Genomic DNA, 16,427 nt, shown 5'->3' with positions numbered 1-16,427 from the left:
ATGCTATGTTGGGTTCTTCACCATCTTCAAAACAGGAGATCCTCCTCCACAAAATTAGGTCCCCTCCTTAAAACAGGAGCCCCTCCCAAAATTTAGGATACTGTCTCCGACCCCTGGAAACATCGGATAAACTCCCGAAATGCAGTTAGAAGATGTCTTGTGTGAATTCGCAACCCCTGGATGGGTTCCTTATCCATCTTATTGGCCTAGGGTACCTTGTTGATAGCCCAATCCCTAGAAAATAGGTGATGCTCAGGAAGGGTTGGAAATTGGGATATTATTCCTGGTATCTATGTGGGGAACAAGGGATTGGGTATTATCCACCCTAAGATCCTTCCCGATAGATTCTAACATATGAGGGATAAGATTCCAAAGCAGAGGAGATAGATTCTTAACAACAATCCATCTTGGATAGGATAGTGCTAGAATCTCATCGCAAACAACTTCAAGTGACCACTTGAGGGCCCTAAACGTGCAACCCCCAATAGTTTACTATTGTCTCTCAACCAGTGTCGCCTGAGTCTTAGCATCATTGAAAAAGATAATAAAAGACCTTTTTGTATCTTTCTACAGAAAGAAAATTGAAACCCTAGTTTGTTAGCCTAGACATTTTAAGCTATTCATCAAAAAATTTGCGAGCCTAGCACTTAGCAACATCCTTGGCCGCAAGAAAAACAACAATATTTTTTAAATGAGATTTTTCATGATTCAAAACGTTAACCATTTTAGGATTTGGAACAATACAAAGCCTAGAGACAGTAGTGGCATGCTGCTTACCTCTTGATTCTCCATTAACTCTAGTTAGGGCAACAATATTGGAGTCAAGTTTAGCAGAGTCACTCATAGAAACCTTTCTATGAGGGCGGATTTGAAAGAATTGGCACCCTTTGCAAGGGCACCATCATGCTTATTGGCTTCACTTGTCGAATTAAAGGCCTCACTTGCCGGATCACCATCCATAATGGTCAGAGGCCACCAAATAGCTACAACGCATTAACTATCCAATCGCCCACTTGTGCGAACCAAAAGAAAACCCACCAAACAGGAAAGAGAAATAAATGCGGAGAAAACTAAGAAAAAGGCAGGTTGGTTACTTGGGTGGAGGAGGCCGAACGTGCTCCTCCACAAATCTTGTCGACCCCAGCACTGGGGTTTCACCCTTGTTTCCCACACACCAAAACCCTCTTCAATCTACCCATAATTAATAAATAGTTAGATAAAGTGTCCTAACTCCTAATTACTCCAACACGCTCCCTTAGATTAACTTAGGGATAAGCTAAAGAGCTAATAATGAATGCAAAATGCATGCATGAATGAGCCTCGACAACTAGGTTTGATCATGCACTCATGTACAAACCAATGCAACTCTCACAAATGGAGAAAAGGAGAAAAATCTAGTGGTTGAAAACTCCTCTCCAAAAGAGAGAAAATACAATAAATGTACTAGAGAAAGAAGGAAATGAGGACTCAATGTGACCCCTCAAGGATTGCTTTTGTCATAGTACTACAATGAATATCCCCCCCATAAGAGAGAAAATGAGGAAAGGAATCTCCCTAATGAAGAAGTAGCTCATGTGACAATTATGAACGCTTGAAGACAAAAACAAGATCCATTGCATGCAAACAACATTTCTGCCCTTTGGAAGAAACTAATCCACCGAAGATATGAAAAGCCACTCCCATAAACAAGAAGATCTAGGATTCCAAATTCAAATACTGTGTGCCTCTGGAAACTGCTCAAATGTTGTTGTGTGCATGAAAGATGTTGATGCCATACACCAATGAGGTACATGCCCAATCAATGTAGGAGGTGACAAATCAGGGCTCTGCAAAAACTGATGAAGAACAAGCCTTATGGGTGATGAAGAAAAGTTGACAACACTGATGTGGCTATCTACAAAGAGAAGATGACTGTCTTCAAGATAATCCTCCAAATCTATAGTATGAGACTCCACAAACAATGATGATATGTTTGCAAGATACGAATCCAGAGTAGTTGTGTCTGGAAGGACAATGCCTTGCTGCACTGAATCAATAGGGGCTATGCATAAGCCAATGCCAAGGTCATTAGGAACAATAGAAGATGAAGATGATTGAGATGGGATCTCAATGTGAGTAGGAATATGAAGATAGGCCTTTGATCCATTACAAGATGCAAGACATGTGATATACTCAAGCTCTAAAGTATCATCATCAAAGAGTATGAAATCTGCATGTGCAAGAGGAAGAAGACAATCTGATGCAGAATCTTCTAGGAATGTAGAGATATGAGGGTCTCCACGCATCACCCAAAGTTGAGTCCAAAGTGAACGAGGACACTCAAGGTCCAATAGAGCACACATGGTGTTAGAATCAACGCTAGACAAATCACACCTACAACATAGTCAATGATATTACTCCAAGTTGATTTACCTCTTGAAGTGATTGGTTCAAGTATTGATTCCATACAAATAAGGCAACATATCTAGCCACCTGAGATGTGTTAGGATGCCACATCGCCAAGACTCAAAATTGCCCTTTACTAGGTAGAAAATTGAAGGATGAACGAAAAAACCTATGATATGTCCTCAACAGAAATAATCAGACCCAAAAATCTCAGCACATGAAAAGTACATCAAATAAAACACTCTCTAACAAAAAGATCCATCCCAAGTGCTAAAACATCCAAGTAGTTGAGCAGACAGTGAAAACATTAAAATCTGAATAAAATGTACCTAGGACAAAATCTGGAAGAAGAAAGAGCACACTGAGAGCTTTCCAACAATATTTGGTTTTCAGAAAACGAAGTTTGGATGTGCAAGATATGGCCTCGGAAGCACAAAATTGAAGGCTGACTTTGGAGGCTTGGTACAGAAATTTGGTGCAGAATTTGGCAAAAACACCCAGAGATTCAAATTAGCACCAGAACCAGCTTTCTAGCGATATCTCGTTTGTGTGATTTCGACCTCATATGCTCAAGTTATGACAAAAAGACCACAAGCAAGCTTTTAGGCTTAAGATGGTTTTTGCTATTTTTAGAACGCCGCCAAATTTAGGTCTAGCCACCAAATTTGCTCATGTAGGTTACCATGATAGTTTGGTACACACCTTTTGTCCTTTTTTATTTAACCTATTTTTTATTTAAAAATTCTTACCCTTTTTCAAACCAAAATCAATGCCTCTTTTCTATGAAAAATTTCACAAAAAATTAATGTTCACAATGTTGGTTGAAAATTTTGTACACTTGGGGAAATATACAAAATTGTGGTTTCAACCACAGTGTGTGAGTAAAACTCTCCTAATTAAGGGAATGCTCCCCCTATTTAACTACAACTTTAAACATAAAATGGGATGGGACAACAATCTTTCTTCTTTTTTCAAGAAAGCCAATATCCTTTTCTCTTCACAGAAAAGTGATAGCAATTTATCATAAAACAACAACTTTTTGAAATGAAATGAGAGAAAGGAAATGAAGTTTCCTGAAAGCTCAAAGACTTCCGTCACTTCCTTCGAGACGGGACAGCAAGATTAAGCTCAAAGTCTTGATTATATGAAGTTCTATCTACCCTTTTCTATACTAACACTATCAAGAACAAATTATAACAGCTCAAAGACTGGAATATCATATTCTTTTCTACATAAAACAATGGGAAGTAATATAAGCTCAAAGACTCTCAGCTATTTCTCACAAAATTTGCTCTTAAATTCTTTTAAGAATAAGTGCAGGCACAAAGACTTACAGCTCCTCTCAAAAGAATATTTATTCTAATTTATATCAACCTCAAATACTTGCTGCACAAAGACTCAAAGCTTGAGCAATTTTCTTCTATTCCTTTCAATTCTTCAATTTACACATAAAAGCTCAGACTTTTTTGCTGCAAATTTGGCAGAGTTTTTTGCTTGCTTTCCAAAAGATAAAGATTACAATAGACCCCCCAAGTATTTATAGAAGAGGAGTCTGTTGTGCGAATCGCACACCCATCTCCGTCTTGGATAGGGACCCCCCCAGTTTGTGCTTTTCTGTCTTTGCGGAAGAGGAAGGGGATATGAAGGGTCAAGTTGGTGAGGGATGAAGTCTGGAATGTCCTGACCCTGAAATTTGGCTAAGTCTGGAATTTCCTGATCCTGAAATTTGGCTAAGTCTGGAAAACTGAGGAATCCTCCAAAAACTAGAATTTGCAATATAACTTTTGGAGGTCCGAAACCACTCTCAAACATCCTGAAAGTATATATGGAATATAACTTAAAGTATAATTCTTATACTTAAATGTTATATTCCATAAAATGATCCTTGCCAAAAGTTGCAAAAGGTCCGAAGTTGCAAAAGTTCCGAAGTTGCAAAAAGTTGCAAAAGTTCCGAAGTTGCAAAAAGTGCCAAAAGTGAAAAAATTGCAAAAACTGGCAAAAGGTCCGAAAATCACTTATGTTGCAAAAAGTGTCTTTAGGTCCGAATTTCACTTAAAACCCCCAATTTCAGACCCTGGGGCAAAAAGTTGAAAAGTTTAAAATGTTGCAAAAAGTGCCTTTAGGTCCGAAATTCACTTAAGTCCCCAATTTCGGACCCTAGCTCCGAAATTTCAAGATATGACAAATTTGCAAAGGGTGTTAAGAGGTCCGAAGTTTTTAAATTCGTAATTCACTTAAAACCTCAATTTCGGACCTTGGAGCCGAAATCACAAAAAGCGTTAAAATTCATTCAAACACTCCGAAATTTGCAAAAAGGTGGTTTAGCTCTGAAAATGATAGAGTTCGCCAAAAATGTGAAAAGCTCTGAAAATCCAAAGGCGTTTAAAACTTCAAAAACACTTTAAGTTCACAAAAACGTTGAAAAGTCCGAAAATGCCTTGATTTACCAAAAGCGTGGAAAGGTCTGAATTTATCTTTAAAATCATGAAATTGCCCAGATGGCCAAATTCCGGACCCTAAGGGCAAAATTAAAACTTGTTGAAATTGGCAAAAAACAGGAAACATCCGAAGTTCGCAATTTCCTTGTGAGTGCCAAAAATCGCTAAAAAAGGGAGTATTGCAGGGGAGTTAAGTTAAAGAGTTTAAAAATTTGCAAAATCGCCAAAACCCCTCCAAGGTCTGAAATTTACCATAGTGCCTAGAATTGCGACGCATAGGCCCAAATATAAGGAATGCGAAATTGATAGATCCCCATTCATCCGAAGAACGCAACACATAAAGTTTATTAGACAAAACGCTAAAACGTAGAGTTCATAATTTAGAAAATGGAGATGTGAAGTTTAAAGTCTGCAAACCACCCCCCCCCATTCTCCGAAATTCACCAGAAAGGCATGAGTGTTAGGATTTTAAAATTTGCAAGAGCTCTTCAAATATCCAGAATCACGCTATAAGAAGTTTTCAAAACATCGTAAACCCATTCAAAACGCCCAAGACTCCAAAGGTAAAACCACGCAGAAGTAAATCGACCAAGGATCAGATTTCACATTCGAATAGAAAGGAGAAGCATTTTCAAGATACATCTCACAAAGAGCTTCTCAAGCTAGACATCGTAATTAAATTTAATATTTGTTAAATTAATTAATTAATTTTTCAAATTAATTTAATGAAGTGAAATTGGTTGATTGATCGCAGGACGTCATTAAAGAACCAAGAGAAACACTTGAAACACAAATCGAAGAAGGATCTCAATCAAGGCCAGGCGTTGAAGACTGGAAAAGAAAAAAGATGTGGGAATGCGCTGCAGGAGCGCGAGAGCAACCAAACATTGGGGACCGTGCCACTGAACAAAGATGAAGTTTACCACCAGGACCAAAGACCAAAGAACACTCTGAATGCCGCAAGTTTATGCATTCTCAAGAAAGTGCACAACTGGATTTAAGTCCAGAAATTCAGTTTTAAAACTGAAACTACTTTATTGTAAACTGCCTATGGGTCCCGCACAAGATATTTTTGTGGATAACTATTCCCAACCACCAAGAAGATTGGATAGACCTGAATTAAAGCCAAATAGTGGCAGGTAGTTGAGATAGTTGCTGGTTGGATAACCGAGAATTAATTCGGCATGGGTTAAGGCTGCTAGCTTCTGGAAGGCAGATCAGGACTCTTGGATGTAGTCCATCCTAGCCTTCGATTCAAAATTGTAATATCTATAAAAGGCAGAGGCTTTTCTTTTGTAAAGGGTTAGATAATTGGAGATTGTTAGAGGGTTAGAGATTTCAGTTAGATAGTTAGATTTTAGAGTTAGAATAGGTTAGATTTTAGGCATAGCATATAGATGCTGTAGAAATTGTTGTAATGGCAGCTGAAGCAAATATATGAACATTGAAATATGGTGTTTGTTGTCTTTTTTTTGGTTTGTTTGCATGGTTTCTTTCAGCTGGTTAATTTTAGAGTGCAGGGATTTTAATGGTGAAGTGTGGAGGGGTATTTGATGCATTTCTGGTTCATACCTTTAGGGGTCTGCTGATTGTAGGTGACCGTGCATGGTTAGTCTGAACCCAAACTGTGCTTAGTTCAACTGCGAGTGTTCGTCTTAGGCTGCGCCAGAATTGGGTGCCTAAAACGGGTGTCTCCGGTCTGAAAATCCTTCATCCCTTGGAGCTTGCACCATTTTTGTCCAGTTGTGACGGTATCTCTGACGAAACAAGAACTGGTTTATCGAAATCTGTCTACCCACTGCATCAGCTGTTATCATCCTTGTCCTTAGGCTTCCTGAACCCTTCCCTTTTGATTTTATTTCGTAATTCGAGAATCACAGCAGACCAGCTTGTTGCAAACCGTAAGTCCCCCTTGTGTTTCCAGCAAAACACATCAAACCACTGAGTAGTCCCGCATTCAAGACCTGACAAAAGAAACCTTGAGGTTATCCCCTTTGATCAAAACGTAGAAAATAGCACTAGGGATTTCGTTATCTCAAGAGAGGATAGGATATTCAGCGAGTTTATTCTATTCTGCGTTGGCCGTATGGAGTTTGTAGCGATGCGATTTCAGACACGTCAACAGAGTCATGAGAAAAAGGTGGGAGGATCCCAACTAACTTGAGAAATTCTCTCAACCACCAAGACTTATTCAATAACTAACTATGACTTATTCCAACTATAGTACTAATTGAATACAACTTGTAGTTGCTTTACATGTAATTACAAAACTGCAAGTAATGAGTTAACTTGCAATTACAAAGTTATTTTTTTACATGTAACTTGTCAAAACAAAATTACAAATGCATAATTCTCTCAACCACCAAGACTTATTCAATAACTAACTATGACTTATTTCAACTATAGTCCTAATTGAACACAACTTGTAGTTGCTTTACATGTAATTACAAAAGTGCAAATAATGAGTTAACTTGCAATTACAAAGTTATTTATTTACATGTAACTTGTCAAAACAAAATTACAAATGCATAACTAAAACTATTCCATGTGTCTAAAGACGCGACTCTAACTACATCATCCTTTGTCTGTGATGATCTTCATGTCGCTCCAAGATGCTAGAACTTGAATTATTTTGGATTGGTAAAGACATCTTGAACCGGAACGGGAACTTGCATCCTTATCTTCTTGCTTGGGGTAGTACTAGCTTTTCAAGAGGGAAAGGGCTGCCTTCCTCTTTTAATGTCATGACCATCTTTGTCTTGAAAGCATTCTATGCTCTGAACCATGAATTGTTGTTGTATCTCTTCTTTGCATCATCCTTCATTCTTGAAATCTGCTTGCAAACTAAGGCCCATGCCTTAATCCATTGATTTGGTAGATCGTGTGTGCAAACCGGATTGACAAGGGAAAAGATAAATTGATTTAAAAATGGTCTCACAAGTGAATTTCGGGTTTTGGAAGCTGCATTACATGTGTGGGATAAACAAGAGCATTAACTTGCAATTGTGGAGAATAAACATGCAACTTCATATGTGTAATGGGTAACTACAAGTTTGCACTTGTAATTGGACCTTTAAAACTCATTTACAAGTGTTTTTTGAGTGCATTTTGGACCAATTTCGGGTTTTGGATGGTTGACTGCAAGTGAAGACTTTAAATGGGAAAAATGAATGAAGGTATGAAATGAGTGGATGAAATGGTGGGAATAGGGATCTTGATACGAGGGAAATGAAGCTTATGCCAAAAACAACTAGTGCGGATGGTTATGAATGGATTTTTGAAGAAGTTTTTCATGTTGATCATATGAAAAATGGGAAGAACTTTTACTTGTAATCAAGTTTTAAAAACCCGATTTTGGAAAGAAAAGTGGAATTTCACCAAAGGATGGTTAAGATTTTTCAACCAAAGGGGTAGATCAACTATTTTCATCTTACATGCAATTGGGTTTTTAAATCCCGAATGCAAGTAAAGAGGGAAAATGGGGAAAGACAATGCAATTTGCAAATTGCTTTACAAACTTGGAAGAAAGTGAAATAATCTCTCACAAAACCGATTTTATGAAAGAGCAAAACAAAACTAACAACTATCATGAAGAGAAAGAATCTCTTATAGATGAAAGAAGAAGATTCAAACCCTAGCCACGTTTTTGAAAAAAACACCATATGTATCAAAATGCCCATTAAAAGCATAAATAATCGGTCAAGTAAAGCACCCAACCTCCACACCTAGGCAAGACAAGCCAAAACGATTTAGGAAAGACAAGTTTCGTGGCACTTGAATGAGGCAAATCGTGGCATTAAAACGTTTTTGTTGTTAAAACACCATAAAACCAGCGATAATGTCTTCCAAATGGAGTGAAGAGAGTTGGAAAATGCATGAAAATAGAAAGGAATCCAAAACGCCTTCCTCCTCCTTGAATTTCTCCACAAAAATCGTTGGAAATATTCAACAAAATCCTCCAATATTGCTGGTCAGGTTTTTCAAAAAGAACAAAAAGTTTCATTTTACATGTAATGGTGAAAATAGGGTTTTAATTCCCATATTATAAGTTTAAAATGTTACTTTTCTCTCAACAAGGCAAAATCAGGTTTTACAAATCCAATTGCAAGTTTAAAATGTCACTTTATTCCATTTCTAAGCAAAATCGGGTTTTGGAGAGAGATATGCAAGTTATAAATAACTTGTAAAGGGAAAATAAAATCCCTGCAACAAGTTTTAATAACCCAACACATGTAATAGGGGAATAAAATCCCCATTACAAGCAAAAGATGTTAAAATATGGGTTTTACAAAAGAATTACAAGTGACTTTTAAATATGCAATTTTATATTAACTTGTAACTTATCCAAAAAATCCCTATTTATACTTAAAAAGCTAAAAAGCATCAAGGGGGAAATAAAAAGTAAGTTACAAGTTCTTTTTTCAATAAAGTGCACTTGTAATTAGCCAAAAATTTCCCTACAAAGACTAAAACAAAGAAAATCATTAAAACGTGCAATTCAAGGAAAGACATAGCAAATGAACCCAAAATGCGATGAAATTTGAAACGTGGTTCGAGGATGGACTGAGGATTAAGCCAGTCCAAGGATTAGGCGAAATTTTGCCTCGGGAAGCATGCCATAGAGTAAAATTTTCATTTTTTGACAAAATTTTTATGTAATGGTCCTTCATTTTTGAAAACAAAAATGAGGACAACACACGAAAAGAAAATTGAGTGCTTGAAATAATTTTTGCAGATTTGTGCTAGGGTATGGACTCGTATGGTCATACGGACCCGTACAATACAACACAGATTTTCGTGCACCCAATTTTTTTTGCCTCAAATCTGCCCAACTTGTGTTCTGGCGAATTGACAAGTGATTTTAGGCTTTTTGGGCCCTTTGAGTGTGATGGTAACCTCCAATTTGTGTCAAAGTGCCCATATTTTTCAGTTACCCTTAGATTTTGGCTCCATTTTTGTGCCATCCGCCAAATTGACCAAGTATTTGGATTTTTATGAAATGACATTTGATCTTAGGGTTTTGGGACATTGCGAATGCGATGGCAACCTCCATTTGAGCCCAATATGCACAGAAAGATCACCCAAGGTTGCATCGCTCAAGCATGTGGATAGGAACTTTATAATTTTTATTTGATACCAAGGAGAAGTTGATGATACAACCACAAGAGCCAAGAATCATTTAAAAGAAAAATGGCTGTTACACAAAAGAGACCAAGCAAAGATGATATGCTCTATAACAACCTGAGAATTCTATATTGTTGCACAGGCAAATTATTGTATATACAATTATAATGAACAACTTACTAGTTTTTATAGAAAGCAAGAGATGCCCTAATCCTAAAACTAGGAGAACTAAAGAAAAAACACGAGGAGCTAAATTAAGCTCAATACAACTTGAACTAAAGATAGAAAAGCAAATTTTAGATGAAAAAGCATCGAAGTTTAGCTTAAGTGAAAAAGTAATTAAAGGACCTAACTAATAAATAATTAGATGAAGTGTCCTAATTACTCCAACACAAGCTTCATCATGATGCATAATGTTTTAAGTCAATTCTCCTATATTGGACATTCATGTTCACAAATTTGTCATATTGATCTTGTGTGTCAGATTATGTAGCCGATCCTAAGAGCGGGGCAATGTAACTATCCTTTCTGAAATTAACAATATATAGCTGATACAAATCTCCGATATTCTCAGAGTAAGTCCATATACAAGAAGCCATTAGTTCTATTAGAGGCAATGAAGTTTTATATTTTATCCCTGCTGTCAATTTTTTGTCCAAACAATGTGAGAAAAAGTCACTTATAGGAATTTGGTATCAATGTGATTTTGTTCTGGAAAGAGAAGGCAGCAGCAGCTGGTATTACTGCTACTTCCATGTTGACTGTAATGGCTGGAAGGGCTATGTCAAAGACTGTCCAGTCCTTTTCTGGCAGCAAATTTCAGGAGGTGTGTGAACCCCATTGATCTTCCCAATGGTGCTGTGCTGTCTTCAATTCCATTCAGGAACCACTGCAAATGAGTTTGTATTTCCAACAAGCCTCCTAATGCAGATCCATCAAGATTCACATTTATATAACAATGAATACATTAAAAAATACATCATGGAATCGAGCACAATGAAGCCACTCAATTAGAGAAAACTGTACAGTTTTGCAGAGCTAGCAAAAGTGCATTACACATGCTGCAGCATTGCAAAATGCATTCGTTCCTCTTCAGTATTTTTTGTGTTTTTTCCTTTGGTTTTGCTGTTAAAAATGGCATCAGCCTGCAAGGTGTCCTGATGTAACTGGGACAATGGATAGACCCTAAGGACGCCTGGGCATCCCCACAGCAGTCCTAAATGGTAGGATGTCCTCAGAAGAACCCCAAAATTAAGGACATCCGCGGTTTTCATGTTCGGTGGCAATGGGGTGGAGACATTTCATCCCCATCTCTAAGTCAACAAAATGTCCTCATTTCCAGGGACGATGAAAAATCTCTGCTTTTGAGTACACAAATTCTAATACATCCATTGGCAGTTTCAGAGTATATCATTATATTTGTTTTTTCCATTTACATTTTTTTGTCATTACACAGCTGAAATAGCCTACTGTTGTTTATAAATAGTTGAACATCATATACTCTACTCATGGGACAAAGTTGACATTCTATAATAGTTGATATATTTATCTTAATACTTGTCATGTTTCTTCTTTCTTGTGCACTTTTTTTAATATCTGTTCTGCCCTTGGTTATTTAGAAGTCAATAATATTATCTATGTGCTTTGATTTCTAATTAAGTACATTTCAATCCCACAATTAATGTGTTGCCCTTCGAGATTTCACTTTTACTGGATCTAGACCACATACTTGAATCTTATTTTGTTGCAAGCTTCTATGGTAGAAAGAAGTTTGTTGACTGGTTTCAAAATATGGAATTAATAAGGTGTGATTCCGATGATCATGAATGATTGATATTAGATGATAAAAATATTCAACAAATCTGCTATTTATAGTCAAACTAATTGCCCCCTTAGTTATTCAAATGTGTGAATTTAGGTACAGAAATGAAGATACATAAAATCTCAGAACCCCCAGATATGTATGGTATGGAACATCTTACAAAACGTGTTAGAAGTTTTGGTATATGAATAAAATATCATGGTTCACTTCTAACGAATATTCTTGCAAAGTTAACAGATCTGATATAGTTTTATCCTTTTCTTTATGAGATGTTAGTATTAATAGAATAAAATAGAGAAAGTTCGTCTCTAGTTGGAGTTATAAAAAGTAGTGATTTTCTACAGGACCCTTTGAAATAACCTGGATGAACCCCCTATTGATTCAAATGCATAAAATCACTGATGATTATTATATATAGTTTATATAAAGATAAGGTCTACTAATCATTTTTGTACTTATCTGTGATGAAAAGCATACACCATGAACCAGATTTGAATTGATGATACAAGGATTTCCTGTCCTATGCTCTACCAACTGAATTTTCCTGGTTGTTCACCTGTGCATCTTAATAGCATAGTGACCAAACTCCTGTCAATTACTATAGGGATGGTGTAGCATTATTAATGCTGGAATTTTCTAGTATAATGCCAAAATATCTGCCCAAAGTAAATCCAACTAAAATTTAATTTGTGGCAATGTCAGGTTAGAGAACAGACAGCCACTGTGCTTTCGGGGTTAATGAGAGGAAGAAATGATAAATTGGTCAAGGCTTTTCGTGAGAATTCACTCAAAGAAGCACTTTTGCTGCAGAAGGGAAGCAAAACAAGGTTATATTTTTATACATGCTTGAATTTATCAAGCTTCACTGATATCAGGATTTTGAACATATTGGTGTTCAAAATATTCTCCATTGTTCGTTTTCTAAAATTAATCAGGTCGCTAATATTATTCAGGATTTCAAAAGCTGGTTCATCTTTGGCTTGCAAGCATGGGATGGTGTTAGCTTTGTCATCTTTGGTATTATCAGTGCCATATGACATGCCAAGGTGACCCCTCAAACTTAAGATATGGAATACTTTGACTTGAAATTAGTATGTTTTATGTTATTTGAAGACTAAGAAAGACCTGCCTGCACTAAATGCAGTTGGCTTCCTGGTACTATAACTATATTAGCGCACTTCAATGGAGAGCCATCACCAGTAAGATCCACTGTTATGAAAACGATTGCTGAGTTCCGGCGAACCCATGCAGATACTTGGGCCCTCCAAAAGGATTCGTTTACTGAGGAGCAACTTGAGGTATCAAATGTCTATTGAAAATACATTAGGTTTTCCGAGTCTAAGCATTCATGTCAGTCATACAAATTCTGTACATCAGCAATGACAGCATATTGATTATTATACTTTTCTTGCAGGTTTTGGCTGACTCGTCATCATCATTGTCATATTTTGCATAATGAAAAGTGCATGTAGACTGACCTTCCCATTTATATTAACAAGCAAAAGTACTGTCAACAAATATATAATTATGAGAATAAGCGTAGCATACAAGTCATATTCCAGCAGTGGAAATGAAGCTACAGTTAACACAATTATGTTTTCCATTTTCTTGTTGAAGATTTTAGTTTTTGGATCACAAATAAGCCTGTAGGATGTTTAAGCAGTATTTCTTATAATCTGCAATTATTTTTTATTAAATTTTCAGCACAAAAGATTGTCTCACAGCTATTAAGCCTACAGCATTTTTTGGCTGTACGAATTTGTGATGCTGATTTTAGATATGGATTTTGGTTTGATTCCAAACATTGTTGATTAATAAAGCTTACATGAGCAACACCATCATTCAGCTAATTGCCTGTGACTGATGGTGCTTTGCCTGATTGAGCCAAGTGGACCAGATTCAGAGTCATATTTTATCATTTTGATATATTTGGCTCAACTACGTTGATGGTTTTGAATGCAGGACTTTTTGGTAACGAGGAAGAACCAATCTAGTTGAATAGAACGCAATTCTGGTTTGTAAATAATATACCTTTCCAGTATCATGTCAATCATGAAAAATAACTAGAGAATGGCGTGTTTACTTGTTTTTTATGTATTCTGGTTTAGCTTGAGAATTCTGATTCAGCTTACAGTGTCAAAGTCAATTAAACTTGTAGTTACCTCATCAATGCTATAAATCATTTTGGAGTGACTATTTAAATTTCAAGTAATATAACAACATTGTTTCCATTAGTTCGATAAATCTTGACCTATTCTTAAAAAGTGTGGATTGAAATCTTAGGATTTGAAAAAACCCATCAATAATATAATCACCATCCTCATAAAATTAATCTTGTGCAATATTGGAATAGCGGGACATGTATTACAACCACCTTGAAGTAGAGGATTATCAACATTCTTAGTGCTATCATTCTCCTAACCTAGATCCAAAATGACTATTCAGGATGAAGAGTATAACTAGTGACGGGGGTTGTTTTAAATAGAAGTTCTGAAGATGATGAAAATAAAATGCTTAACTAAATGTTCAAAAATGAAAATGAAATATAAACGTAAGTATGTTACCTCATTACTTCTTGGATTGAACGGAAGTAGATGCACCCATGCTGACTTGATTTGCTCCTTGATTGAATTATATGTGGATTGATCTCTCAAATAGCATAACACAAGGATAGTTTAGTGATCAAATGAGTAGCATGAGGATAGCATATGAAGTGGATTATTTGTGAAGAGAGGAGGCTCCAATTTATAGATATTTGGAAGAGAAATGGCCTGTTAGGATTGAAAGTGTCATGGAGGGTTGAGATTGAAGGAGAGCATGTGAGTTGGATTGAGTTCATAACCTTGTGATATGTGTTACAAGGTGGAAGCATTGGGAGGAACACTTATCATGGAGAAGGGGGCAAGGTGTGTGAGCACATCTTGGGAAGGACATGGAGATGACAAGTGGACACAAATATGACAAGGTGGAAGCGTAAGAGGAGGGAGATGACAAATGGAGGGAAAGGCAAGTTGGGAAGAACACTTCTCACAAATATGTAAGCACCAAATAAAATATTTGGTCAAAAGGTGATGTGGAAGTGGGAAAATGACTTGTACGTGTAAGTCATTTATGAGGGGTAGTCACATGTGAACTTTGGGTAGGTGTGAAGAATTAAAAATTGGAAGAAATGTTAATGAGATTAGAAATCAAAGGGATTAGTTAACGAATAAAAAATTAACTAACTAATCTAGATTAGGGGATTATTTGAGTATTGTCTAAAGTGGAAGTTTGATTTATTAAAATAAATTAAACCTTAGAAGAATAAATTAGGAACATAATTAATTAAAAAATTATGTAAAAGGGTCAATAATAAATTAAATATAATTTTATTAATTATTTTAGAAGAATAAGGGGGGAATCATAATTAATGGTATTAATCATGTTAAGGGAGCACAATTAATTAACTAAAAGTAATTAATTATAAGCGTACATTTTGCCTCTCTTTGATGCGGTATTGTGAAATGACATTGGGTCAAAGATAAAGTTTGCCCCAACATTAGAGGGGGATGTAGGTATCTTCCTCAGATATTGTGGCAATAAATAGGAAGGTTGTGTACCCTTGAAAATTTAGCCAAAAAATAAGGCTTTAAGGGCAAGTTTTTGAAAAATTTGAAGAAAATTAGGGGAAGGAGAGAAAGAAGGATTAGTTTGAAGAACAAATGGAGGAAAAAGGAGGTAGTATGTACGAACATTGGAAGAAAGAAGGTGAAGAGAATCATGACTGATAGAGAGGAGAATAGGGATATATATAGGCTATGGGGGCCTATTAGGGCTCATTTGTGCACTCTCATATTTAGAATTTGGAGAAGCTCTAGAAGAGAAAAGGCTTAAAGATAGTGAATATTCCCTACCATAGGCACAACGAGAGCCAATTCCAACTACAACTTGAGCGAGGAGCATTGGTAAGTCACCTAGCCCTCGTGTTTTTAGTAGATAGTGCAATAAATGCTAGTTTATGGGGACAACAACTTTTGGGGGTGGAGACATTTATCGTTGGTTCGACGTCTGTGCCCTACGATCGACACAGGTGTCTGGATAGCGGCGGGTGCACATATGTCGAACTAGGGACCAATGTCTACGTGTAGGAATGCACGTCCACCAAGTTGAGTGGGGAGGCGAGGAGAATTGGGTAGTAGGGTAAGATGGAACATTCTGTCGTTTGGCACGTGTTGTTGAATCAGTGTTTGCGACTCGACAATATCATTTGTGTTGTTTGGTGCTTAAGCTTAGGAATTAGCATCTCCACTAAGGATAAAGAAAGGGAATTACAAGGGAGTAGGAATGGACAAGGTGGTGCGAGGGAGAAATCCTAACTACCACAAGATAAGGAAAGTGAGAATTAGGTGAAGAATGATTAATGACATGAGTGTGAATGGATGCAAGAGTAGCTTCTACCACTTGAGTTGAGGGACCATTGGGTTTTGACAATGTGATTGCAACTCCAACTCGATGATGCTAACAAAGAGTTGTTGATTGCTAGCAAGCTAGATTGGGTGTAGTGGTGGCCACATATTTGATCGCATAATGTGATTTGCATAGCAAGATTAGTAGCTTCCACTTGCCAAGAAGGGAAGCTAGTATCACATTGGAGGATTTTTAAAGGATATTGCAGATTT

At 36.7% G+C, this 16,427-nt stretch overlaps 1 protein-coding gene across 2 annotated transcripts in view; it reads left to right on the top strand.

The window, feature by feature from the left end:
• Positions 1-13,744, top strand: part of LOC131071611 (proteasome activator subunit 4) — a 200,706-nt gene extending 186,962 nt beyond the window's left edge. For both annotated transcript variants that reach the window (XM_058007535.2, XM_058007527.2), the window contains 4 exons: positions 12,472-12,596; positions 12,723-12,815; positions 12,914-13,067; positions 13,184-13,744. In XM_058007535.2, the coding sequence (XP_057863518.2) occupies positions 12,472-12,596; positions 12,723-12,815; positions 12,914-13,067; positions 13,184-13,225 (414 nt within the window). In that variant the 3' untranslated portion in view covers positions 13,226-13,744. The remainder of the gene's footprint in view (positions 1-12,471; positions 12,597-12,722; positions 12,816-12,913; positions 13,068-13,183) is intronic.
• Positions 13,745-16,427: the final 2,683 nt, after the last annotated feature.

This window comes from Cryptomeria japonica, chromosome 1, assembly GCF_030272615.1.
Source record: "Cryptomeria japonica chromosome 1, Sugi_1.0, whole genome shotgun sequence".
NCBI lineage: Eukaryota > Viridiplantae > Streptophyta > Pinopsida > Cupressales > Cupressaceae > Cryptomeria > Cryptomeria japonica.
Note: the sequence above shows the minus strand (reverse complement) of the source record. Positions and strands in the feature narration are given on the sequence as shown.